This window comes from Ptychodera flava, chromosome 21 (assembly GCF_041260155.1).
Source record: "Ptychodera flava strain L36383 chromosome 21, AS_Pfla_20210202, whole genome shotgun sequence".
NCBI lineage: Eukaryota > Metazoa > Hemichordata > Enteropneusta > Ptychoderidae > Ptychodera > Ptychodera flava.
In genome coordinates this window covers 25,382,898-25,409,718 of record NC_091948.1, presented here as the reverse complement: position 1 = coordinate 25,409,718, position 26,821 = coordinate 25,382,898, and the positions used below count along the sequence as shown (strand labels likewise).

General features: G+C 38.6%; 2 protein-coding genes across 2 annotated transcripts; one reads left to right on the top strand and one right to left on the bottom strand.

Annotated features, from left to right (window-relative positions):
* The first annotated feature begins 94 nt into the window (after positions 1–94).
* Positions 95–8,594, top strand: LOC139121831 (monocarboxylate transporter 13-like). The gene is made up of 4 exons (XM_070687044.1): positions 95–450; positions 5,427–5,570; positions 6,238–7,128; positions 7,432–8,594. Exons 1-4 carry the CDS (start codon positions 234–236, stop codon positions 7,626–7,628), a joined length of 1,449 nt encoding a protein of 482 aa, XP_070543145.1. The 5' UTR covers positions 95–233; the 3' UTR covers positions 7,629–8,594.
* Positions 8,595–11,458: 2,864 nt separating this feature from the next.
* LOC139121832 (stimulated by retinoic acid gene 6 protein-like) lies at positions 11,459–26,353 on the bottom strand. Its single transcript, XM_070687045.1, has 14 exons — positions 26,273–26,353; positions 25,615–25,751; positions 24,862–25,040; positions 24,143–24,241; positions 21,499–21,596; positions 20,323–20,446; positions 19,755–19,899; positions 18,930–19,005; positions 17,939–18,014; positions 17,317–17,365; positions 16,648–16,765; positions 15,888–15,989; positions 12,252–12,415; positions 11,459–11,682 (listed from the first exon to the last, which is right to left on the bottom strand). The coding sequence occupies exons 1-14, from the start codon at positions 26,347–26,349 to the stop codon at positions 11,522–11,524; spliced, it is 1,605 nt and encodes a 534-aa protein (XP_070543146.1). The 5' UTR covers positions 26,350–26,353; the 3' UTR covers positions 11,459–11,521.
* Positions 26,354–26,821: the final 468 nt, after the last annotated feature.

The window sequence follows — 26,821 nt, the reverse complement described above, 5'->3', positions numbered from 1 at the left end:
GAGGGATGTGAAAAAGTAAGATTTCAATAGCGACTCATCCAGCCCCCCCCCCCCAACCATAATTTGTGAACGCAGCCTTATATCACTTTGAGGCAGACATATATCCGTATCAGTTTGATCTACATGGTAACATCTTACCGTTGTTCTCCACACTCAACTCCTATCCATGTTGTGCAGTTCAATAAGCTTACGAATCAAGATTTTGGAAGTCTGACGAAGCGTAGGAAAAAACCATGGCTATTCGACAGAAACACGAAGCGGACGCGGTCGTAGAAGGCGGTCTTTGGGGCTGGTTATCAGTCATCGGTTTATTCACAGCTCTGTATTTTATAAGGGGCACAAACGTGGCTCTGGGTATTTTCTTCGTTTCTTTCGTGGAACATTTCAAAGAAGGCGCCGGAAAAACGTCATGGGTCCTGTCTTTAGCTGCAAGTTTGTCATGGATGATTGGTAAGTTCCTAAGCTGAGTTCAACTATGTACAGGATGAAATGGCGGCGAGGGTTGATATAGACATCTCTTGCGTTGCAACTGTTACACAGTGGCAGCGATAAAAACCCGAAATATACGCGATGTCTGAATATATCATTGTAACATTGGCCATGTTAATACGTGTTATCTCCAAACATTTAAACACCTGTATTTTATGTAAAAATATTATGAAACACAATTATAGTTGGGCTTCACGATTATCAGGTTTTTGAAAACGCAATATTGAGAAAATATGTGTAGGTGACAAGTTTGTTACTAGTATATTGTAATTCTTAATACAGATGCAAGCTTGATGAAATCGGTGAAACAGGTAAGTAATTACAAATATTGGCTCATACATCGTCTGTGGAATTACCCACCATAAAGCGTGAGTGATCAGTGTAACTCTGCTATATTAGGGAACGAGCATTATTAACGGCGGGGGGGGCGACGTTAGCCAAAATATTCAGAGCCGCCCCCCCCCCATCGGCAAGAAAACAATTTAGTGCCCCGCCAAAACACACACACACATACACACAGACACAGACACAAATAATATGTAAGTTTCTGTGATATATATATATATAACATAAATCTACGCGTACAAGAGTATGATGGTTTCAAGCGCAAGTGATCACTGAATTTCACGTAAAAGTGTCATTCACTGTATATGGCAGTCCATGGTGTGTTGCCTCCAAGTAACACTAGATATACGTATGTATTCAATTGTCTTTGAAAACTGATATGGATGTACTTCTCTAGAATATAGTAATCATGTTTTTTTTGTAAGGGTAATTGTGTACTAGGAATTTGATTTTGGAATTTCTCATTTCCATACTTTGACAGTCAGCATTACAGTGATCATAAGCACAACCTGTAAATGATCACCAGTCATTGATCAACACAGATGTTTCATTGGATAGCCTCAGAAAACTGGTTTATGAAGGATTTGTTTTCTGTCCTGTTCAGAGTGACTCACCGGTATGATTCGCATCGAGTGAAAAGTTGGAGACCCATTATGGTACTCTGAAATTTTCATGGCTTCCCCTTGGCCTTGAGCACCCTGTGTGTTTGCATGCCCACATTTTCTCTCCCCCCGGCTATTAATAGTGCTTGTTCCCTTAGGGCTGTATCGCAGACAGCTTTGGAATAGTCTATTTTTAGGTATACAATAACGACCCTGTTCATTCATTTTAGCCTCCTTTTCGCCATAGGTGAATGACATTTGGAGCTTTATCTGATACAGTGATAAGAAGAATGCCCAGAATCTATATCTTGGTACTCTATGTGCTCTGTCTGTCTGTCTGTCTGTCTGTCTGTCTGTCTGTTTGTACATACGTACGTACGTATGTATGTATGTATGTATGTATGTATGTATGTATGTATGTATGTATGTATGTATGTATGTATGTATGTATGTATGTATGTTTGCTCCTCTGACCAATACCAGCATTTCATTCCTTGGTGTCTGTTTGTGACATTGTAATCAATGTGCGCGCCGAGAGTCGATTCAAATGACGAAAATTTGAGTGTGTAAAGCGGTCTTAGAGCAGGTCTCCTCGATATGCTGTTTCATTTTGTTTCAGGAACTGCGAACTTTACACTATTAACTCGTGTCACGAGTAAGAAAATGTACAATCGTTTATGAATGACTTCTTGCATGAAGATTCATCGTCTGCATGATCATCAAAGAAAACACACACACAAACAATTTGCCATTCTCTAATCGTTGCAACTTGCTTATAGTGTTATCTTTTGAAGCCTTGCATCCATTTTAGAGATAAAATAATAAATAATGTCAGCATGCTAACGAGCGATTTAGGCCTATACCTTTATAATATATACTGGTACTTGAACCATGCCGGTGCGTACGTTCGCTGCATTGGCGTTAGGGCTCTTCTGCCTATCAAGAAGTCCACCCTCCGGAAAACCGGCAGTGGAAGTGAAGGATTATAATTGCGAAGAATGCTGCCAGCAGAGCTGTTAAAATACACTGTGTTTGCAGTGGCCGGCTATGACGCTCAATGGAAGATGCCAAAAACTGAAAAATGCACTTAAACTCCGTTAACCGTCACATCACCTTTGCTCTATCACCTGGATTGCGGTTTCAGTAAATGACGTTCAACAACTACACTTGTTCAAATCACTTAGCATCTTGGGAAAATTCTAAATAGTTCAGGGCAAGTAATAAACACCTATGCCTGGTCATGAGGGCTATAGCGCCCGTCTATTACCCCGAAGGCCGTGTGTTACCAGAAACACATCGCTATTCCCCGAGGCCGTAGGCCGAGGGTATAGCGATGTGTTTCTGGTAACACACGGCCACGAGGGGTAATAGACGAGCGCTATAGCCCGAATAAAGACCAGGCTATAGGTGTTTTATAACACACCACATGCTCATGTTGTATTGTTATATAGTTTTTAATGTGTTTTGATATTTTGCACCGCAACAATCCATTGTGACAAGTTTACTGAGCGATGTACAGCGGTTTCAGTTGTACGTGGTACTACTTTCTTTCAAAAAATATTCGAAGCATAGGGGCCTACCTAGCGACATCCTTAGTTGCACTTTAATCTTTTCCGTCGATGAGCTGTTCAAGTTCCTACGCTGTTGGAATGTTGGAAAATGTTGGAAAATCTGTTTTAGAGAATGTGTCGTCACCTATCCCGGACGCACATCACGTTCCAGTCACCCGCCATTGTTGCAAAGCTGCAGACGACACTCCGCCCGTGACGGTCACGTGACCGGGCACTTTTCCAAATTTGGTCAGAACTATTTCCCTAGGGAAATAGCTTTTCAAAAAATACCCTCTGACGTCACTTTTTTCGATCCGGTGGGGACTAGACGTATCTATTTTCTCGTCACGTGACGTATTCTGGCGAATCGCGACACGGAATGAGCATGTGGCGTGTTATAATAAACACCTATTGCCTGGTCATGAGGGCTATAGCGCCCGTCTATTACCCCGAGGGGCCGTGTGTTACCAGAAACACATCGCTATTCCCCGAGGCCGTTGGCCGAGGGGTATAGCGATGTGTTTCTGGTAACACACGGCCACGAGGGGTAATAGACGAGCGCTATAGCCCGAATAAAGACCAGGCTATAGGTGTTTTATAACACACCACATGCTCATGTTGTATTGTTATATAGTTTTTAATGTGTTTTGATATTTTGCACTGCAACAATCTTTTGTGACAAGTTTACTGGGCGATGTTTCCACAGCGGTTTCAGTTGTACGTGGTACCACTTTCATTCAAAAAATATTCTAAGCATACCTAGCGACATCCTTAGTTGCACTTTAATCTTTTCCGTCGATGAGCTGTTCAAGTTCCTATACGCTGTTGGAATGTTGGAAAATGTTGGAAAATCTGTTTTAGAGAATGTGTCGTCACCTATCCCGGACGCACATCACGTTCCAGTCACCCGCCATTGTTGCAAAGCTGCAGGCGACACTCCGCCCGTGACGGTCACGTGACCGGGCACTTTTCCAAATTTGGTCAGAACTATTTCCCTAGGGAAATAGCTTTTCAAAAAATACCCTCTGACGTCACTTTTTCGATCCGGTGGGGACTAGACGTATTAGTCTGGTTCCCTGACCCATTTCCCCGGTAGAGGGCGTGGGGAAATATAGGGTCAGGTACCGGGTAGCCATCTTGAACAGAATTTTGTTCAAGATGGCGGAGGTTTGTCACCTGACAGAACATGCTACAACAAATATGGCTGCTACCATGAAAACGCCGGTCAAAATTCGACTGGATCAGAATTATGTTCGAACACTGGTATCCGAACCAAAAACATTGGCACACGAGACGGGAAACTAACTGAAAGGATTAATCCAGAAGTACGGGAAAATAGAGGTGATTGAAGGCTGGCTGTGATATCGCAGCAGTACTTGTGGCGTGTATCGAACGCGCTAGGGTCATTGAGGTCATCGCCGACTGTGGCGTGACCCAATGACCCGAGCACGTTCGATACACGCCACAAGTACTGCTGCGATATCACAGCTAATTGAAAGCAAACTTTGTTGGAACTGTGAATGACGATTGATTTCGATGGATAGAATGGTGTCCGAATTTCGTGAAAAATGCCAGGCATCATGTCGACGTTCTAAAAGTATCAAGAGGTGTGCTAAATCACAGTGGCTAAATCATGGAGGTAAAAAGTCTTTCTTTCTACCTCCACGGCTTTGTGGTACAAATAAGAAGTTGGTGTCAAGTGAGCCTGAAAGTGCGAAACCCAAGAAACATGAGAAAAAGTTACAAGTGTTACATTCATCCAATCACAGCTTGTTTTATTTTAACCCAATAGCGTCCATGTTTACATTTGCCGGTACCTGACCCTATATTTCCCCACGCCCTCTACCGGGAAATGGGTCAGGGAACCAGACTAGACGTATCTATTTTCTCGTCACGTGACGTATTCTGGCGAATCGCTACACGGAATGAGCACGTGGCGTGTTATAATTGTAACTATGCGTGATGTCATTGTTGAAACGTCTTCCAATCCGTCATGGGACATAAATATATCTGTCCAAAAGTGCCCATTGCATGCTAGGATTGTGGCCACTATTGTCCTATCCCTTATTCCAAGAATTCTTGATTATTTTTCTTGTGTTACTGACTGTCACGACAAAATACTCATTGCTTCTTCTTTAAAGGTTTAAAAGAGCCATAAAATATATCCTGGGATATATCCATACACTCTCAAACCAACTGATGTAGGTCTAGTACGCTGTGCGTGCATGGTCCTGTAGATTTTCAACGAAAACATATTTGAAGTCGAACTTCAGTAAAATACGTGCCAAGAAATAAAACATGATTACAGAGTTTCATGGTACAATTTCCGTGACACATTTTAGTCACTGATTTTGAATTTTTGATGAGGATACTTTACATAAATCACAGCTTTGCATCACACCCGATGTTATTCATTTTAACCACTTCCGTGTCTCGACAGGTCCCGTTTCTTCCGCCTTTGCTAAAAAGTTTGGTCCACGGAAAGTGGTGACAGTTGGTGCAGCTTTGTCTGTCGTGTCGATCTTCCTGAGCTCGTTTTCTTCACAGCTATGGCAGATTATCATCACACTGGGATTTTTAAATGGTAAGTTTAGGGGCAAGAGACCTGGTCAAAGAAATAAAAAGCACCTGTAGTGGTTTAAGTTTAATTACATTCTGAAGAAATCAGTGATGAAAAAGATTAATGTCTACTTAACACGACCAAGCACAAGATTTCATGAAGATACATGCGTGTTTCTGCATTTTAAAGACAATTCAGAAAAGGAAGTGAGAGTAATGCATTACATTTTCGTGACCTACAAAAAATCTGAGAACACTGATGTTATGGATTTCACATTAAGATTTTGAGATCACATGTTTCCACCGTGTCTTTGATCGAAAAAAATGTATCTATTACATACTATACCTGAACCATGCTCACAGACTGGCAAATATTATCAAGTACAGTGCTATCTTTCAACTGCGTGGTTGGCTGTCTTACCGTACAGTTGTGAGGCAGGTCATTTTACATGCGCTGTGACGCGATGTTTGACATCTCTGTAAAGACTCCCATCAGATCGAGTAAAGGAGTAACAAAAAATAAAAAGTCTATGTTTTGTACTCAGATGCTTGAGAGTACAATCGCTTGAATGACTAATACCAGCGCAGTGTAATGTTAATGAACAAGATCCACACTTTCCAGCATGTGATTCAGAGGTAGTTGGAAAGTTTGCTTTTCTTCATAATAATTCTGATTTCACCATTCTACCTAGGTCTTGGATATGGTATACTGATTCCTGTGTCGATCTCATTCCTTGCTGTGCACTTCAGGAAAAGGCATCCATTGGCGAGCGGACTTGCTTTCACAGGCATTGGTGTCGGCTCAATGTCGTTGCCTTCATTGATTCAACTGTGGATCGACACCTACTGGTGGAGGGGCGCCCTCGTTGTCTTCTCCGGAGCTTCTGCTCACCTCTTGTTCAGCGCAGCCGTACTTGTAATGCCGCCAAAAGCAAAGAAGCGGAAGGCTTTTCATGACAGGGAAGATCATACACAAGAACCGCAGCTCGTTGAAACGGCAAATAGCGTGGATGATGGCGTCGGTGGAAATCAAACTGAATCAGACCAAGTCTCGCTCAAGATCACAACGAAAACTTCACAACATTGTGCTCCACTGAGAAAACTCGGCACATTCATGGATTGTAGCATCTTTCAAACAAACTTCATGTTCGATGTGTACACGATTTGCTTCTTCATTTTCTCCATTGGGCAAATTATTTCGACGGTACACTTAGCCCCACATCTAAGGGAGACACTGCTATCAAACCAAAAAACCGCGTCGTTGCTGTCCTTTTATGGGCTTGGTCTCATCATAGGTGGACCATTCTGGGGACTTCTAATAAGTTGTTTCCATTTGAAGGGAGTCTCGTTCATGGCATTCATGATGCTGCTGCACGGCGTGACTATTGCGCTCTTCCCGTTGGCTTCATCCGTACCGGCAATCATAGCTCTCCTCATCTTGCTTGGCTTTCAGAGGGGTGGCTACTCCTCCCAGAGCAACGTCGCCGTCCGACAGATCGTAGACGATGCAGTTTTCATGACTGCCATCGGATGGCACATGATGTTCGGCAGTATCGGACAGTTAATTGGCGCCCCACTATCAGGTAAGCATGCAAGGGTAATTTCATTCGCTTGTGTTTCTGCCAACCTAAAATTTTCAAATTCACAATGTCGAGAGTAACATCTTTCTGAAACTGTCGGCAAGATTCTCTTGAGGTCCGCTTTCAATTGAAACGAAGTGACGTTGTAGACTTATGTATACCTAATAAATGACTATCTTTCAATCAAAATAAAAATGAAATATTACCGCATTCTTTTTACGTCCGTGCTTGCAGCAGGCGAGCAATGATTTAATATTCATACCTGCAACGGTAACACTCAGCGTTTGTACTCGCATTTTCTTACAGGTTATCTTCGAGATTACACGGGGAGTTACCATTACTCTTTTTACGCAGCGAGCGCCGTAATTATGCTCAGCGGTCTTGTCCTGGGTTTCTCCTATTTCTTGCTCATCAGAAGACAACAGAAGAAACAAAAAACAGAATTGACGCAAAACGGAGAAGGAGCAAAGACCATTGAGCGCGAAACCACGACAGCGCTGTAGCTCTTCAAGCACTCACGTACAGAAATTATTTTAATGATCAATATATAATCAATAAGTAGGACGTTTCATAATGTAGAACGAAGCCCTACTGTTCTTCACTGTAGCGCATGCAGGCGCCTTGTTTCCCAAAAGAATTGGCAAGGTTTATGCCATGATTAAAGCTGTAATATCTCCGCGTGTATGGTCTATTTGGTGACTCAAAGTCAAAGAAGCGATGCAAACATCTTTATTCGTAATCACACGATGAAGCAAGAACACTTATTTTAGTCTGTTGTTTTAACGTTATTAATTAACTCAGGAGCAGACTGAGCAAATGTGAATTGTCTATTGTTCCAGGAAATACCGCATTGAGAAGTCCGAAATCCATACATCCTTTGTGATATTTCTATCACAGCCCTCCATGTGTTTCTATCAACGGTCGGCGTCTCCTCTGGCTTTAGTTGGCCCATTAATTGCAACCACTAGATCACTTTCTTTCGGGTCATTAGTATATCACGAAATGTTGATTGATTTAATCCCTTTTAAGTTCAATACGGTAGGTGTTTAGGCAATTTTATAGGTCAAGTGATCCGAGGTTGCAATTAGAGTGTTATAAAGAGGAGAGGAGGCAGGGGTCATAGACGGGCTGTGTGACAGAAAATACATGTCTTTATTGGAAATATTACATCTTTCATAATGAACACGATTGGAACTAATTTGGGATAATTGGATATTGTATTAATGTCGGTTTACTCTGCAAATATAAGCTCATCTACTTCTCTCGTTTAGCAAAGCACTTGTTTTTATGAGCAATTTGTAATATTGCAATATTCAGCAGCTAAAGGGCACCCAACACTTTTTAGAAAATTGAAAACCATAAAGATCCAATAATTCCAAATTAGTTCAATTCGTGTTAATAGTATCATCAAAAGAATGTGGATTTCGTACTTCTCCCAGTGGGACCACAAATAAACTTATGACCCTTCACTCTGTCGTCGAATACATGGAGATGTTGTAGCTGTAATTCTGGTGACGTGGCACAACTGCAGTAACCTTGTTTCCTCTGCATTTATTGGTAGTCAAAGAACTACACTAATCCTGACAGCGGCCTGCAACGTGACGTCATCTAAAGACTGTCCAGCAAACTTAGTCCTGGGACTGTCTTTCTGGTATCGTATTATTTACTTTAAGCGCTTCTAGGAAGGACGACTGCTTCACTTGTATGATGAATGTGTCGATTACGTTGGATGGAAACGTTTGTATATGTGTACAATGTGGGCCAACTTTCTTCCATTTTCAGTCAAAGAATTCCAGCCACAAAAGTACACTGCATTGTGTTTTATATTAGAAAAGATATGCAGTTATTGTCTCACACTGAGCCATAACAGTGCCTCAGTTCTGCTGTACAATATTACAATATCGAGTTCATAGAAATTCAAGGTCGTAGATTACCTTTTTAGAGCAAAATTCTTAATATAGGGGTGTGCATCTTCAAATATATATATATATATATATATATATATATATATATATATATATATATATATATATATATATATATATATATATCAGTCTATATGTGTACATATGAAACATATACTTTCATCTACCTAATATTTTTTTGACACAATTCTAACGCTTTCTAGGCTTGGCTCTCGCCAATGGCAACGGCTCATAAGGCATACTTTGTCTTCAAAGACTATACATATATATATATATATATATATATATATATATATATATATATATATATATATATATATATATATATATAATTATGAAATATGAACATTAGCAGTAAAATTATATCTAGACTTTTCCGCTCTGCTATGACTAGACAATCGTTCAACGAGTTTCCAAAGGCAGATTTGACACAGCTGCATGCTCATTGTGTAGCCGTCGTTGTCTGAGACAATATACAGGTATAAAAAGTGTAAGGATACATATGCACATAAATACATACATACATACATACACACACATACATACATTTTATGCATGGAACGTACATTTTGACCACACCTTGCCTTCAAATTGTTCTAAGCTGCTTTCATTGCTTCAGTAGTGCACCTGTAGCGTTATCGTGAAAGATTGTCAAGCATGTAAATATCAGAAGTCAGTTTTGCACATCAAATGCACATCAAATGCTTCCAGTTTTGTGCATTTGTGTCACTATCCGCTTCCATCTGCCAATCTCTTACTATACGGTTTCGACAGTGGGATGAAAGCACAATGTGACAGACTAAAGTTCTGGTGGTACGGCAAAGTCACATACGATTGATTGTCAGGAAGTTGTTTGCATAGCTGTATGAAATGAATCATTGTGAATACCGACTACGGTCAGCTAGCTGAAAGTGGCTCTTCTCCAGAAAGCCCTGCCATCACCGTAGGTATCTCCCACACGGGTTGCGAGCAGATGTGAACGCGTAACCTGCAGTATGGGGTTTCTGATTAAAGTGTACGCCAAAAACCAACGGATCTTTGCTCGAGATGTCCTTCTGTATTGGGTTGACTGCATCGGTATTTCAAAAACCCTGAAGGAAGACAATATAAGATCACATATGTTAAATCTTTCAGAATGAGTTAAGCGAAGCAGTAATCTTTGATTTTCTATGGCGATCAGCGTTTTAAACAGACCAACGGGCGCAGAGCCTGAAATGAATTTATTGCAACACTGAAACACATTTCCGACAACTTTAATTTTGAAGAAAACCGCCAACATAAGCGTGTAAGATGGAAGGGACGTCGTGAGGGCGTCTAAGGAGGGGCCAATTTCTTCCAACATATGTCTACTTCTGTCTGTGAAACTCCTATAGTGTGGCAGAGTATTTCTACATCCGATTCAAATAACAAAAAGACACCGAAATTCCTCAACCTTGTCATCAAAATACATTGAAGGTATCCCAATTTATTCAAAAAATGTTTTCTTAAATATACCCATTATACACTTTCTCCGAAAGTGGATGATCAATGAAAATAATCTTTTTTCTAGAATATAACACATCGGCGTTCCAACATTCAAGAAGAGCGCCACCAAAGGGGATTTACACAGTGAAAGTCCCTGTGGGAATGCTAACAGTCTTTGGAGTATGTGTATACATGGGCTTAAATAAGCAAACTAACTTTTCATTTAATCCTAAAGAAAGTTGAGGTCCAGTATCTAAACATACGGGGAAATGTGTGTTTATTACTTATTTACAATTGTCACATTTCGCAACCAACAAACACGATAACTAAAAGAGGGATTCATTAACTTTTCATTTTATCCTAATGAATTTACTAACTAAATATACGGGCAAATGTTTTGTTTATTAATTATTTACAATTGCTACAATTCGCAGCCAATAATCATAACAACTAAAAGAAGGATGATGATTCAATAGAAAACAAATGTTTGCAAGATGAAAATTACAAAAGCACACACACACTGAAAGATAGATGTACCACATCAAGAATTGCGTTTTTCCTACATTAATTTGCTTCATACATAAAAAACTTATGTATGTATGTATGTATGTATGTATGTATGTATGTATGTATGTATGTATGTATGTATGTATGTATGTATGTATGTATGTATGTATGTATGTATGTATGTATGTATGTATGTATGTATGTATGTATGTATGTATGTATGTATGTATGTATGTATGTATGTATGTATGTATGTATGTATGTATGTATGTATGTATGTATGTATGAATGTATGTATGTATGTATGTATGTATGTATGTATGTATGTATGTATGTATGTATGAATTATGTATGTATGTATGTATGTATGTATGTATGTATGTATGTATGTATGTATGTATGTATGTATGTATGTGTGTGTGTATGTATGTATGTATGTATGTGTTATGCATCTGTCTCTCTATCTCTCTATCTATCTAGTATCTATCATCTATCTTTGCCTATCTGTCTATTGAAGAAGGTATGTTAAAAACATCTTTACCATCTAAGGATGTCCCAGGTTTGAAATCCCGTGAGAATTGAAGAAGATGACAGAAAGTGACCAGTACAGGGTGAGTGTGAGCCTCTTCAACTTTAAGGAATCCAATGTAGGCCCGATGACCTAAGATAAATATATATATATATATATATATATATATATATATAATATATATATATATATATATATATATATATATATATATATATAACAAAAAAACTTTAAGTTATTTCAATTACAATGTAATAATGTAATAATTATATACTAGTATAATATTTGTTACTTAAATTTCATGCCTCTTGCAATTTGTGGACAGATCTAACTTCCTTATGCCTTTTCACCCATATAAATGGTTTCGAAGTACCGTTATACTACGGTCTGACGTTGTCTTGAAGCTCGATAAATAATATTTGTTTTGGTGGCGACATTTTTGATCGCTTAATAAGTTAAGAGAGTAATCCCTGGAAACCAGCATAAAGTATATATGCCCGTTTAAAAGTGACTGTCAAGTTAGGGGTGTCACTTCCAAGGTCAACGTCTAAACAGAAGTTACATGTCAAAGGAGAAGGTTTACATAGGCCTCACCTATACGGCATACATGTATTGATTGATGGATGGATTGAAGTTATATATGCATTCAACCACCCACACCGGTGTACATATCGCAAATATCTGGCGTTTATTATATGTACCTGGGTCAAGGTTTTCGTGATTTCTTGGCAAAACGCTGTGATCTAGTCTACCAAGAAATACTAATCCCACTACGAGACTGCGGAGAAGTCTGGAAATGCAGGTGAAAACTCCAAGAACGACGTTGTAATACAATAAAGAGAAGGCAGAGATGTGATAGTGACGTCTGTGAAGACAAACACAAGAACTCATTAAGAGGTTTAGTGTACAGGAGATATTGTCAGAGCATCTTGTCCAATGTTAAGTTTACTGTAATTGTGGTTCAAACAATCACATTGAGAAGGCACGAAAGAAAGCAAAAATGACGTCACAGTAAATTTGTAAAAGATAGATGATCGTAAAGTTACTCGTTCACTAAAAACTTTACATATATCTGTAAATGGCGTGTCGACCATATTCACCCGTGGTGCATCGTTGGCACCATGAAGCTCTGGCGAAACAATACTTGACTGAATGAAATCCAGTCATTGCCGTTATAAATGCACCGTGAACAAATCTCTTTATTTACTGCAACTTAGCTCCGTGTCGATTTTTAATACAAACGATGACACACTATTATTATATTTATATCACTCATGCTCACGTGACACACTGTTCTCACCGTACGTTTATTATCGCAACACCAATTGTTCTTACGCAAATAAGTAAACCATTACGGTTCATTGATATGGAAATTAGTAAACCTTACAGTTTAATGAATAGACTTCATTATCATATGAATACAGACGTAAGGTTTACTACTTTCCATATCAATGTACGCGTAAAGGTTTACTTATCTACATACAAAAGAAAATCAAACATCTGGCAGATTGTACACATGGCAACTTTTAATGAACTAGCGAAATTACATTTCAATGACAACTTATCACCGTGTTGATTTTGAATGAAAATATGGCCTGATGAACTTGTGTACGAGGTTATTAAACGTAGTGGTATCTGACGAGCAGCACAGAGAATGGTACTCTTCAACTTTTACATCAACTTTTGTCACAGGTTGTGAGGATTGTAAAGCGTTTAACACGGTTTCCTGCAGGAAATTGCTGATACGCAGTGTACGTGCGAAATTCTTCATCAGGACGATGACCAGTGCATTCTTTAAATAGTTGTTAATCGAAGCCCTTATTCATACAAAGAAGTTGCTGCAGCAACCTGAATTTAATGAAATAATCAATAATTGAAAAATATTGCCGTCGAAAGGAATGACACTTGAGCGGAAAGTAATGGAATCCCACACTTTCAAACTCCGTTCAAAGGACAACACTCAGCGGGCGGGATAGACCCATTGCATCGAACGTTTCAAATAATATTATATGGGCTCAGCCCTTGGTGTCGCGCCAGGGGTTATTAAGATTGGCAATGTTATTTGTATTGATTCATGATAAACTGTAATTGTTACTTCATAAACGTTTATATGACAACTATGCCCAGTTTCCCTCTGATGAAAGCAGTTCACGTACTTACAGTTACACGACGTCAAACCCTGCAGCAGGGCAGGTATAGATTTTCTGTAGCGTGTAAAAATTTTGGACAAAAATTGGCAATTTTTACAATGATAACAGCCTATGGCGTTAAACAAGGGACGTATTATGCAATAATTATCATTGCAATGGTAACCGCACTGCCCACCTTCCACTTGCAAGCTGAAAACTATAGCGTTCCGTCTAAAAACTTGCAATTTTTGAATCTAATTATTGACACAGGGGGCGCTCTTCTATAATTCAATCCCAGCATTCTTTGCGTATGCCCCCGTTCATATGCACGACAGTTTTCTCCGTTTATCTATATCAACGATACTTTGTATCAGCGACAAGGTGTATAATAACATTTACTGACTAATAAAAGAGGTATATTTTATAAAAGGCATGTTATATCATAGTAATTTGTTTCGTATTTGTTTATTTACGAGTACTCAAAAAAAAAACATGGCGGCGCCCATGAAAGAAAGGTACACTTCCGGTTACTCGCATAGTATATTATGAATAGCGCATGCGTAGTCAGTAAGCCGCTGGCGCGACTAATATTATATAGGGCTCAGCCCTTGGTGTCGCGCCAGGGGTTAAGATTGGCAATGTTATTTGTATTGATTCATGATAAACTGTAATTGTTACTTCATAAACGTTTATATGACAACTATGCCCAGTTTCCCTCTGATGAAAGCAGTTCACGTACTTACACGATGTCAAACCCTGCAGCAGGGCAGGTATAGATTTTCTGTAGCGTGTAAAAATTTTGGACAAAAATTGGCAATTTTTACAATGATAACAGCCTATGGCATTAAACAAGGGACGTATTATGCAATCATTATCATTGCAATGGTAACCGCACTGCCCACCTTCCACTTGCAAGCTGAAAACTATAGCGTTCCGTCTAAAAACTTGCAATTTTTGAATCTCATTATTGACACAGGGGGCGCTCTTCTATAATTCAATCCCAGCATTCTTTGCGTATGCCCCCGTTCATATGCACGACAGTTTTCTCCGTTTATCTATATCAACGATACTTTGTATCAGCGACAAGGTGTATAATAACATTTACTGGCTAATTAAAGAGGTATATCATAGTAATTTGTTTCGTATTTGTTTATTTACGAGTACTCAAAAAAAAAAAACATGGCGGCGCCCATCTTGAGAAAGAAGGGTACACTTCCGGTTACTCGCATAGTATATTATGAATAAGCGCATGCGTAGTCAGTAAGCCGCTGGCGCGACTATTATCATGTCACATAAAATTGGCCCTTCAAAAACACGATGGAAGAAACAATAACGATAACAGTCACGCCGGGATAATGTAAGAAAATAATTGAAGCTAACCTGCCCGAATGGCCGGTATGATATCCAGATATTCCACACATCCACAAATGAATATTTCGCTTCCTTTAACTGGAGTTGTATTAAGTTTCTCGCGTCGGGTACGTCCCATGCATCCGACACTGACACGCCTGATCCGGTAGACTTGCGTGTATATTGAAGTACGCGAGATCCTTGTATTTCAATCAATTGTGCACTTCACGGCAGCAGGAAATCTTTCACTTTCATGGTTGCTGTTAGGTAAAATCCTCTCAGTCATCCAGTGGTATAGCGTTATCAAACTGCGAGCAAAACCGTTCCACTTCGCTTGATTACATTGTGTCGGTGATATACAAGTATGCGTCCATACTGGTGGCGTGGCCGATGCACAGTGACATGCACATGCATCATACCACGTGGCGAATTGATGTGCACCTGGATCAGTGCAGTCAGTTTGTTAGCCAATAAGAAAGCTGTATTAAACTATCTATTGTGTCAGAATTTCAATCCCTAATGACGCCAGGTGTTTTAAGGCGCAATGGAAATTGATCATTCTGATAGCACCGCTCAACTAGTCATGATATTTTTCAAATTTCATTTTTTTTCGTGGTATAAGTAGGTAATTGTACAGGTTCTCGTGTGTTTACAATTCTAAACCTCACGGCTTCAGCTGGCAAGTTGTAAACCGCACTCGGCCTTCGGCCTCGTGCTGTTTACAACATGCCAGATAAAGCCGTGAGGTTTAGAATTGTAAACCCACTCGAACCCGTACAATTACCTATACTTATATCAATTTAACATGGAATACAAGATTGGCCTGCTCGCAGTTCAAGGGTCATGAGCTGTCCTTACCTGTTATCAACACCAATTACATTGCCATCATCTTGAAGGTAGACGTACTTGGAAACGATCAGTTGAAACATGTAAACTAAGGCGCCAAATATTCCAGTTGATCTGCGAATTTTTAACAACAGTGAAGAAAACTTTTTTGTGATAAATTAAACGAAAAAAACCCAATAGAATGGACTGCTTATTCTGGGCAAAGAACAACGAAAATATGAAACCAAAGTGTGGAAATGACAAATATGATAGCTTCAAAAATCAATTAAATTGGCCGAAATCAACAGGAGTCACTGCTTTGACCAGAAGTCGAACATGTGAGAGCTACCGACTACTGATTAATTTTTATTATTATTGGACATTTTATGAGATTTTTGTTTAAATCTTGTTTTGTATTTTTATTGAATGCAATACTTTTTATTGTTTTTACTTGATGTAAAGCGCTTTGAATATTTTATTGTAGAAAAAGCGCTATAGAAATATATTAAACATTAAACATTAAACATTACCGACAGTAATGTACTGCAAACAATTTGTGATTTGGGGAAAAGCAAGAAGGAGGATGTGAGAGAGAGAGAGAGAGAGAGAGAGAGAGAGAGAGATATTTTGAAAGAAAACATTGTACTGATGTGGAGTGTAATGCTGATTCGATGCACTGGACACGGGTTACGCGGAAATTCAAGTAAAGAAATGACAATGTTAGAGAGAAAGAAAATGGTTCAGAAAAAAAAAACCGCATGAGGACAAAAATCGACGGAGCGGTCGCACTTACGTCATGGTAGGCACCTGTCGAAGAAAGTATGACTCCCATTTGAACTTTTTCGCGAAAACGAGTTCAAATAAGAAGAATACTATCAGCAATGCAATCGTCAGCTGTAAACACAGGAAACCTGGAAATATAAACAACCTACGGATGAAACACAACGTCCTTCGTTTCCAGTCTCATGTGAATGTGATGTATTTCATCGACTTTGAAACTCGAGAAGCTGTAACTTCTGATGTATTTATTTTTCATTATTCCTTTTTTGATTGTGAAATTCTATTTCTTTTTCTGCTCTCAAAATCATGTCGGAATGACTAGTGATCAGTTAACAATCCTCTGTGTGTAAAGCCCGATGTTATTGTTGACAAGCGGGTTTAACTCAGGAGCTCAAAGTATTTGTCAACAATAATAATTATCATTCCGCATTACACACAACAAGTTATAAGGTAAACGTTGTTTTTGTAAAGTTAATTTTTTGTGTATCAACAAATTTTTGAAAGGAGAAGAATTTTTTTTCTTGAAGAAAAATCAGATAATTAAAAGTCAGGGCCATACCCCCTTTCATTGATGCAGCGCCGAACCTCTGAACGTGAACTGAAGGTGAGTCGACAAGAAATTCTCATATCGATGAAAGTGAAATTAGTGAAGTAAATCCGAAAATGGTTTCAAAAAACTTACCCCATAAAAGAAAGCCGATTTGGTAGCCGCCATACTTGAAACAAGAAACCTGAGGAGGAAATTTCGTCTTTCAGTTAATATTTAAAGATGTTTGACGTAGAATGCGCCTCGGGGATATTTTAGGAAACTAAAATCTTTGTCTTTTTTTCTTCTGACGCTCCCTGTTTGGGTTCATTTTGGAGCCCATGGAGTGAATAAAATTGTCGCCATCTAGTTTCTGTGAAAATCTAACTTTATATTTTTTCCACAGAATAAAATTTCGGTATTCCAAATATATATGGATTTTAGGTAATGTGAATCTTTAATGTCAAACTCTGTAAGGGGACCCTTGAGTTTAATCTTGAATTTGAAAGTTACAAAGGGTTTAGGCAATAGTTTAAAACATTCTCATTTGAGATGGGAATTACCGTAAAAGGTAATTAAAATGTTGAAGGAATATAGGCTATTGATCACCGTACAAGAACAACATAGATAAACACCTGAGCGTAAGTCGCGTTTTCATGAAATTTGTTTAAATATTGCTCTGCATACATTTTTGGTAGCCAAAACTATATTTACCAAGTGATTTCAGTTGTGGAGTTGACAAATATACATGCTCATATAAGTACTTTATAAATCTTACCATTGCACTACTCGGCGTTCCGTCGGACTTTGGGAGGAAGGTCTTGTCCCCGCGATATAATCTCAGCATATGATTCCTGAATTAGAAAAAAATGGGTAAATCACTTAGCCAATCACTGAGACATGTCGGAGTGTCGGATAAAAAAATGCTGGTAAAGAACAAAAGAACAAGTTTGAAAAGAAGAGCGGTGGTTCGCATCGAAGGAAAATATTAGATGAAGAAAGAAGTTGTGTTTCTTCTACTACCATTTTCAGTAATAGAGCGCGAAGCCGCTGCAGTGAACTGCAATAAAACTGCTTACACTAATTAGTTTCAGCTGTAGCCGTGGCCACTTTTGTGTTGAACAAGGCTACTTGATACAGACAAAAAGTATGCTTGTACAAAGGCAAAACTAGCTCTGTCTGAGGCTCGGGTTGTAAATGAGAGTTTACGATTGGCACCCTGTGTTCAAGATTAAGATACAATGTAACATTACCATGCACTGGTCCATGTACAAATCTTTTTTATTTCAACTTCCCCAGACAAAGTGTCTCCATGGGACATACAATGTTGTCGACTTTGCCAGCTGGCTACAGCTGAAACTAATTAGTGTAAGCAGTTTTATTGCAGTTCACTGCAGTGGCTTCGCGCTCTATTACTGAAAATGGTAGTAATTGGGTCATTTGTAGTTTTTTTACTTTACATCCATACAAGTAAGCTGTAGTCTTAGTAGAACAGGCTAGTTCTGTGTTTTTCTATTTTCTAGCCGTTTCTGTCTTTTTTCTAATATTGGAGAGCAACATATTATAAATATATTGCTCTATTTGTAAAGACGCTTAAAACGTAGGCAATCTTGTTATAGTTAGGGATCTAGGATTATTATTTAACATAATAAACTCAGCGTAATTTTCTATTTCATATTTCTATTTGATTACGTAACTGACCATTGAAAAGCCTGCAACAAAATACAAAATACCCTCCTTAATATGTTCAGTAGTTAGTTATCGCTCACCTGTACGTTGTCATCGTTTGGATCAGAAAGACCACGGCGATGAAGGCTGACACGCCGCATGACGTCATTAAAATCACTGATGAGGGAAATGTTAGTTTATGTTCGTGAAATCAGAGGCGATTAATTATTATTGAATAGTTTTGTTTTGTTAGAGTGATACTCATTTGCATTGGTATCAGCATCTGAACTAATTAAATGGAGGAGACTGTTCTTGGCGGCTGATAAAAGCCGTGTGGAAGAGTGGAGGCAGGTTGATAGGCACCCAGTCAAGGCTATTTTTTTATAAAAGGATTTCATATTTATTACAGTTAATGTCTCATTGATTATTGTGATTCCATAGTTATACCTTTTGATACTTATCTATGAGAAACAATGTCAATATCTTACGCACAAAAGTCCAGAAGACATGTACAGTTGAGCGTGTGACGTGACCTATAGCCCGCAACGCAATATAGAAAGTGATTCCGCAACGCATTACACGTTAACAGTGGCTTTCCATTCATTGAATCTTTGCTTAAAAGTCGTTTATACGTTCAGAAGTCAAGCTTGGAATATGGGTAAACTTCACAAAAAAAACTTGCAAATTCGTCTGCATAATGTCTGCGTAAAGGATTTTCCGATGTTCTGTCATCTATGACCCATGCGTGGGTCAAAATGGCTGCGTGCCTGCATATTTATTCGTCAATACATAAAAGCCCATCTGTCTGATCTTGTACTGTTTTCCCTGAACTGTGGTTATGATAAGACTGTAGCTAAAATTCTGCAGCATTCTAAATCCAACAAATTTTAATGTTATCGCATAATTACAACATTCTGCTCACCTACCTTCTAAGTAGGTGACGATATCGTACCATATTAATGCAATTGCGGAATATTCATCTGTATCTACTAAACAATTCAAGACTTTTTCCTCGATTGTCTGCCGCCAAGTTCTCACATTTTCAAAGTAAGAGAGTTCTATCACACACACCTGTCACGACGTAAAAAAGGTAGATTCTCAGGATTGTTAAACGTTTTTAGTAATGTAAACAATATATATATATATATATATATATATATATATATATATATATATATATATATATATCAGTACATTTATATAATATACTAGTATATATAGGCCTATAAGCTTCTATATGTGTGTGTGTTGTGTTGTGTGTGTGTTGTGTTGTGTGTGTGTTGTGTTGTGTTGTGTTGTGTTGTGTTGTGTTGTGTGTGTGTATTGACTTTCTCAAATATACTCAAAAGTACGAGAAGCAAATCTACATAGCAGTGATAAGATAATGGTAAATGGTCGACCAACCAAATCTTTTGCCTGCAAATGCTTGTATCACCTCCGGTCACAGTCCCTCCACCATGAAGTGACAAATATTATTTACTTAATCATAATTACCATATACAGCACAGTGGCAGCGATGATAACTGTGGCTAGAATACGTATGGAGTATCTAAAACCTGGCACTGGTCGGTACTTGATCGCGTTCAACAGCCGTTTCAGACACGTATCTTCGAGTTTGCTGTGTTCATACAAAGATAGGTTGAGGAAGTAATCGGTACGTTATGACAAAAGTACCCAGTCACATACTATCTTTACATTTATTCTTGATGGTGTATAAGTAAACCAGGAATTTCTACTTTTTCTTAAAATTACGGATATCCGATAGGAATTGTTTCAAGGCAAAACGTCTGAGAATGTTTTGTTCAGTGTTTACAAGTCAAAATACATCGATGGTAATTGCTGTGAAATGACAAGCATTTCTGAGATTACATTTTCGACAGCAGCAACTTTGCTTACCCTGAACAAATATCAAGAGGAGATTTTTTTAAAGTACTATAAAATATCTAACCCGCGGGCCATATACATACGATCAGAACAAAGAGCGGCACAGTTTACAAGAAAGAGGTATGCAATATTCTGTCGACAAACTGAAGCAATTTACGAACGATAATCAGCAAATGTGTAAAACCCCGCGTGAAATGAACATATCTTCCAGCAAATTCGACCGAAATGGACACAACCATTATTCATCACGAGAGTTTCCCAATTTTCTCCCCTCGGACCAATATTCATCATGGGATAGCAGCGTAAATTTTTAGACAAGGTTAAATGATGTAAGCTGTGGCTATTGATATTTTTTCATTTGTTTTGTTCTTTAGAGCAAGTGTGAGCCTTTATTCGTCTGCAAAAAGTATGATTGATATTTATAACGACATCGCCAACAATGGACTGTGTTGGCAAGGCCATTAAGAAAGCTTCTTCAACACTACCCATTGTGTCATGAATGCAATGTTATTTTTGACAAAATTAATTCTGAACCGCAATAACATTCAGTTTTGAACAATAACGTCGGACGTTGCATACGTGCAGTTCGAACACTGGGCATTTCGTCATCATTTTTTAGAGTTGAATAAGAAACTGCATTTTTCGAAAGAAAAACTGATCGTGTAATGTACAAAAAAAATGACAGCTATTTGAGCTGTACGAACATGTAAAGATGTATGACTGTAAGCCCCCATCAAACCTGTAACTCATATTTGTTTTGAGATTGCACAATTGATTATACACCACCTGGAGTCACCGATGGCATCTTCCTTCTTCTTACGAAACAAAGCTCTGACATAAACTACGTGATGTAACTCATCAAAAATGCTAGAGTTCCAGTTCTTCTGTAAAAGAAAACAATTCCATGGCACTTTGTAATATGCACATTACATCGACGTACATACTGAATCCCTGTGGATCACCTTCCTTACGAATAAGCGAAAACGACCAAGTCAACATGTTAATAAATTACTTTGCCAATTAATTATGAATTATTAATAAGTTGTTTGTTCTTTGTTGACAATATCTATGAATTATGAGTTGACATAGCACTAGAGGGTTTCATGGAAATTAAATGGATCGTTCTTTTCTTGATGTTTTATATATATTTACCGTCTAAGTGAAAATCCCAATTACATGCTGCGACACCAGCGACCCATTGCAATAGATAGGTACACGTCATTACGTGTGATCAGAAAGCGTGAAGCGTTTGTCACGTGATCACCAGACATTGGATGGCGTTGGGAACGCCAGGCTCCTCCTCTACGCGTGGTATTAGCGATGTGAAATATTCTTCTTATCATCTCTACGTTTTCCGCTAATTGTAGACGAATAAGTTGGTCAATTGTCACGGCATTGTAACAAGCAAATTTGAAGAATGATTTGAAGAATAAACATCTATTCTATAGAAGCAGATGGGTCTTGTCAACTATTTTTCACACCTCATGTATCCATCATCTACTGTGGTTGGACTGACCCACTTGATATTCACCAAACAAATTTGAAGTCTGAATATTTTGAGTTTGAGCCAGCACCAGCGATACGTACAACTATTACCCAATGCATGGACACAAACATTTCTCTCAACTTCGTAATAATTACACCAACGGAAATCAACCAATTCCAGGCAGGTTGGTTTTAGCTTAGAGTAGTTGTGACGAAAAGAAGATTAATTATGTGAAAATTACACGAAAGTTCCGGGTTTCGTAAGCCCGAAACATGCAACTGAATCGCTAAGTTAACACCACAGTCGCCAGTTTTCTAAAATTCCGCTCCACGCCTACGTGCACCATCCACGTGTGTTCATACACTTGAGAAGAATATAGGAGGGAAACCAAATGGCTATAGGAACTATGCCATGCCATCGTTCGATTTTATTGTGAAAATTAACAAGTTCATTCATCGCGTAACCGTCGATCGTTCCCTTTCATTTAAAAATTCATACCTGATACTTAAATCTGCTTAAAAATGCTCATTTCGTGTGATTTTCGGCCGAGTTCGGGAGGCACATCGCCAAAACATAAGCGTGAGCAACATTCCAATTACCAAACATGGGTAGGCGGCACCAAAGTCAATAGAGTTGCCCAAGAGCATAGGGGGGCTGCACAAAATGTCCGTCCCCAGGGGGAGGGGCGGGCGTAGGGGTGTCTTGGGCTCAACACAGGGTTCTTCTTGCTATGGTTTATTTTATTTTAATACGTTTGACTATGATATGTATTGCCAATAAAGAATACTGTCAACCTTTGGTGTCTTGGTCTTATGTTAGCACTGGTTATGTAACAATTTCTTTTTCTCCTTCGCTGTGTCATTTATTTGTCCTTTGACAATCTTACGCGAAGTTTTGTCACTTTGTTGCGTCGTTATCTGATGCGTTTGATTGCCTAATGCACCAAAGCAAGCAAGGGTAAATTACTAATCTGTGGACGCCGTTACCAGATTATCACCGGAATAACTTTGACAAAGTCAACAACGAACGCACCAGCAAGGTATAACAGAAGATATATATACCTTGCTGGCGCGTTCATTGTTGACTTTGTCAAAGTTAATCCGGGGATAATCTAGTGACAGCGTCAACAGATTAGTAATTTACCCTTGCTTTAGGCGATCAAACTGTTCGGATAATAGATGCAGTATGGTGATAAAACGTTTGAAGAGCAGTACTAAGTTAAGATCAAAACACCAAAGGTCGGTAGAATAAACCTTTATTAGCAATACAGCAAAACGCCTACCCACCCCTAGGGACGGACATGTAGGCAGCCCCCTATGCCAAGAGGTGACGGGAATGTTGCTTACACTTATGTTTTGGCGATGTGTCTGTCGAACTCGGCCGACAATCACACGAAACGATCGTTTTTTAAGCAGATTAAGTATCAGGTATGAATTTTGAGAATGATAGGGAACGATCGACGGTTGCATGATAGATGAACTTACTAAAATTCACAGCAAAATCGAACGCAGAAGATGACATGGCATAGTCCTTATATCCATTTGGTTTCCTGGCTTCATTCTTCTCAGGCATACGTACACACGTGACGTCTATATGCACAGTCGCCTGTTTTCTTAAGTTCCGTTTTGCACCTAAGCGCCCCATAGATACTTGTGGCGTCCATAGGTCAGTTCATCTAAGCTTTGTTTTTTTACTCATGGAACGATGTAAAACTAGACAGTTTTGGTGACGCACTTATCTTTTGTTGGCCCGGGTGAACATGACTCTTACAAATGCATATGGTCGAACTTCAATCCTGCCTGTTATTTTAACAGTGCCTTCAACCAGAGGAACGGTGGTAATAAATCAAAGGAAGTAGTCTTTGATATCCTAGGAGATATTCCTAGCTGTTTTAGAGGGGGCGGGATTTGTCTTTCATTTCGTGTTTCCTTCATAGTTTCTTACCCTTTTACGTCTTCCACAGATGTGTTGAACGATTACGACGATATGGCGGATTAAGTAGCAAACCGAAAATACGAAAACCAACACATCACTTTTAGATCCCTGCAAGCAGAGGAAAGAAAGAGAAGACTGTTTAATTCTTCAGCATGAACAATTTGGCTGCACATACATACATACATACATACATACATACATACATACATACATACATACATACATACATACATACATACATACATACATACATACATACATACATACATACATACATACATACATACATACATACATACATACATACATACATACATACATACATACATACATACATACATACATACATACATACATGCAAGCATGCATACATGCATGCATACATACATACATACATACATACATACATACATACATACATACATACATACATACATACATACATACATACATACATACACACATACACACATACACACATACATACATACATACATACATACATACATACATACATACATACATACATACATACATACATACATACATACATACATACATACATACATACATACATACATACATACATACATACATACATACATACATACATACATACAAGGCACATTCGACAAGTTTACCAGAAAATAATGGATCTATTAATGTTCCAAATTTACTTGGATACAATCTATTGACTGATGATAAAGACAAGAAATGCGGAAACTCACAGAGGCCTCCCACCATTTTGGTCTCCCATCGCAAACTACAAATGACGACAGCGCCATCACAATAGTGCAGTAAGTCAAAGCCGAAATAGAGCCCACCAGTTCATTGGCATAGCTGATGGACGTGAACATCGGCAGGTACATCGTGACAATAATGATGACATTCAAAGCCGTAACCCAAACTGAAAGTCCAGAAATAAAAACGTGTTGTTTTGGAAAGGTGCGAAAACTATCACTACAAATATTGACATTGTTACCTATGTCGAAGCAGTTGGAATTGCATTACGCCTTCAAAATCATATATAATAATATGTGTATACACATGCTATCTGGATATTATATACGCATCTATGGCGGAGGAGAGAGAGAGAGAGAGAGAGAGAGAGAGAGAGAGAGAGAGAGAGAGAGAGAGAGAGAGAGAGAGAGAGAGAGAGAGAGAGAGAGAGAGGAGAGACAGAGAGGGGGAGGAAGGGAAAGAGAGTGGGGGAGGGAGGTGTATATGTGTGTTAGACAAACAGACAGACAGACAGACAGACAGACAGTCAGAGATAGTGACACAGAGAGAGATCTGTAGATTGTTGTAAATGATACACTTTATTCTATTGCTGTCATTCTTTTAACTGGATTGGATCTTTTACTATAATTGCATTCTTTGCGCATCCTCCGTTGTCGTTCACTCGATGAAGTACCTAAATAGGTCTCTTATCTTATCTTGTGCAGATGTTACAGCAGGCCATCAGATAGCATGTTTCTCACCTGACACCCACGGGTCGGTTTTACCGAAGTCCGCATATTTCTGTCCCCTGAATATATTTAGGACATCGAAAGCGGTGACACCGAAAGCAAACAGGAAACCAATGCGATCTCGTTGTTCGTCCAACATATTGACAGAACTACAGAAAACGAAGATATTATAAGTACACATCAAAACGAGAAGAAATGAGTTTGCTTCACCACGAGATTCTAAGTTTGCGTTATAGCAACCACAATCCAGGACAATCAGTATTTAGTTAATTTTATTTGCTTCTTGGTAAGAAGACATATTTACTTTATAAATTACGTGGCATAAAGCCAGCATTCAGAGATGTTCTGTCTTCGACTGAGAGAGTTTACCAATTTATGAATACTATATAGCAAAGAAGAACAACAAATCATCAACGCATTTTAAAGAGTGGTTATCTCTTGTATCACATTTAATGATGTTTGTTTCATTCGATGAATTTTTAGGGGACGTGAAAAAACCCAAATGTATTGGATATCGTTTTTTTTGTTACATCGAATATATATGATAAATAAGAACAAGAAAATACTGAGTATGAACGTGTGAGTGAAATTAATTGCTTCAAATAAGACAACTGGCGATCGATATTGTTTCGTATAAATACTCGGTGGGTTGTTAATTATGGATACTCACTCGGGAATTGCTGGTCTGCCGTGACAACATTGCTGAGCCAGCCTCTTTCTCTTCCTCAAGAAGGAAAATGTTGCCATGGTGATAATCTTTAGATTGAAACAAAAAAGTCTGACTTAATTACAAAAATCGAATATGAAGAGACCCATCGTAAATGTGTTCGAAGGAAAGAAAAGTCCTTTGTTGTGTCAAATTGTTCAGTACTGTATACAAACTTCGCCATCGAGTCATATGATCTCAAATACTCGTTCGCCCGCGAGCAATTCCATGAAATTTATGAACGTTCATGATTTAAACGAGTACATAGAAGCTTACTTAATGTAGATTGCATTTTTATTCCATCTGTCCATGTTAACGAAATTTATACGCAGATTAATAATACGCAGTATTATATTCAGACGTCGACCCAGAATTATGTTTCTTTAGCGAGTCAGTTCCAATGGAGTTTGAAGATTCCGAATGTCTGCGCATGTAGTGTCCCCTTATTATGAACTACACATGTAAAAGACGAAATTTAGGTCAATGTCTAAATAACACGATTGGAACTAATTT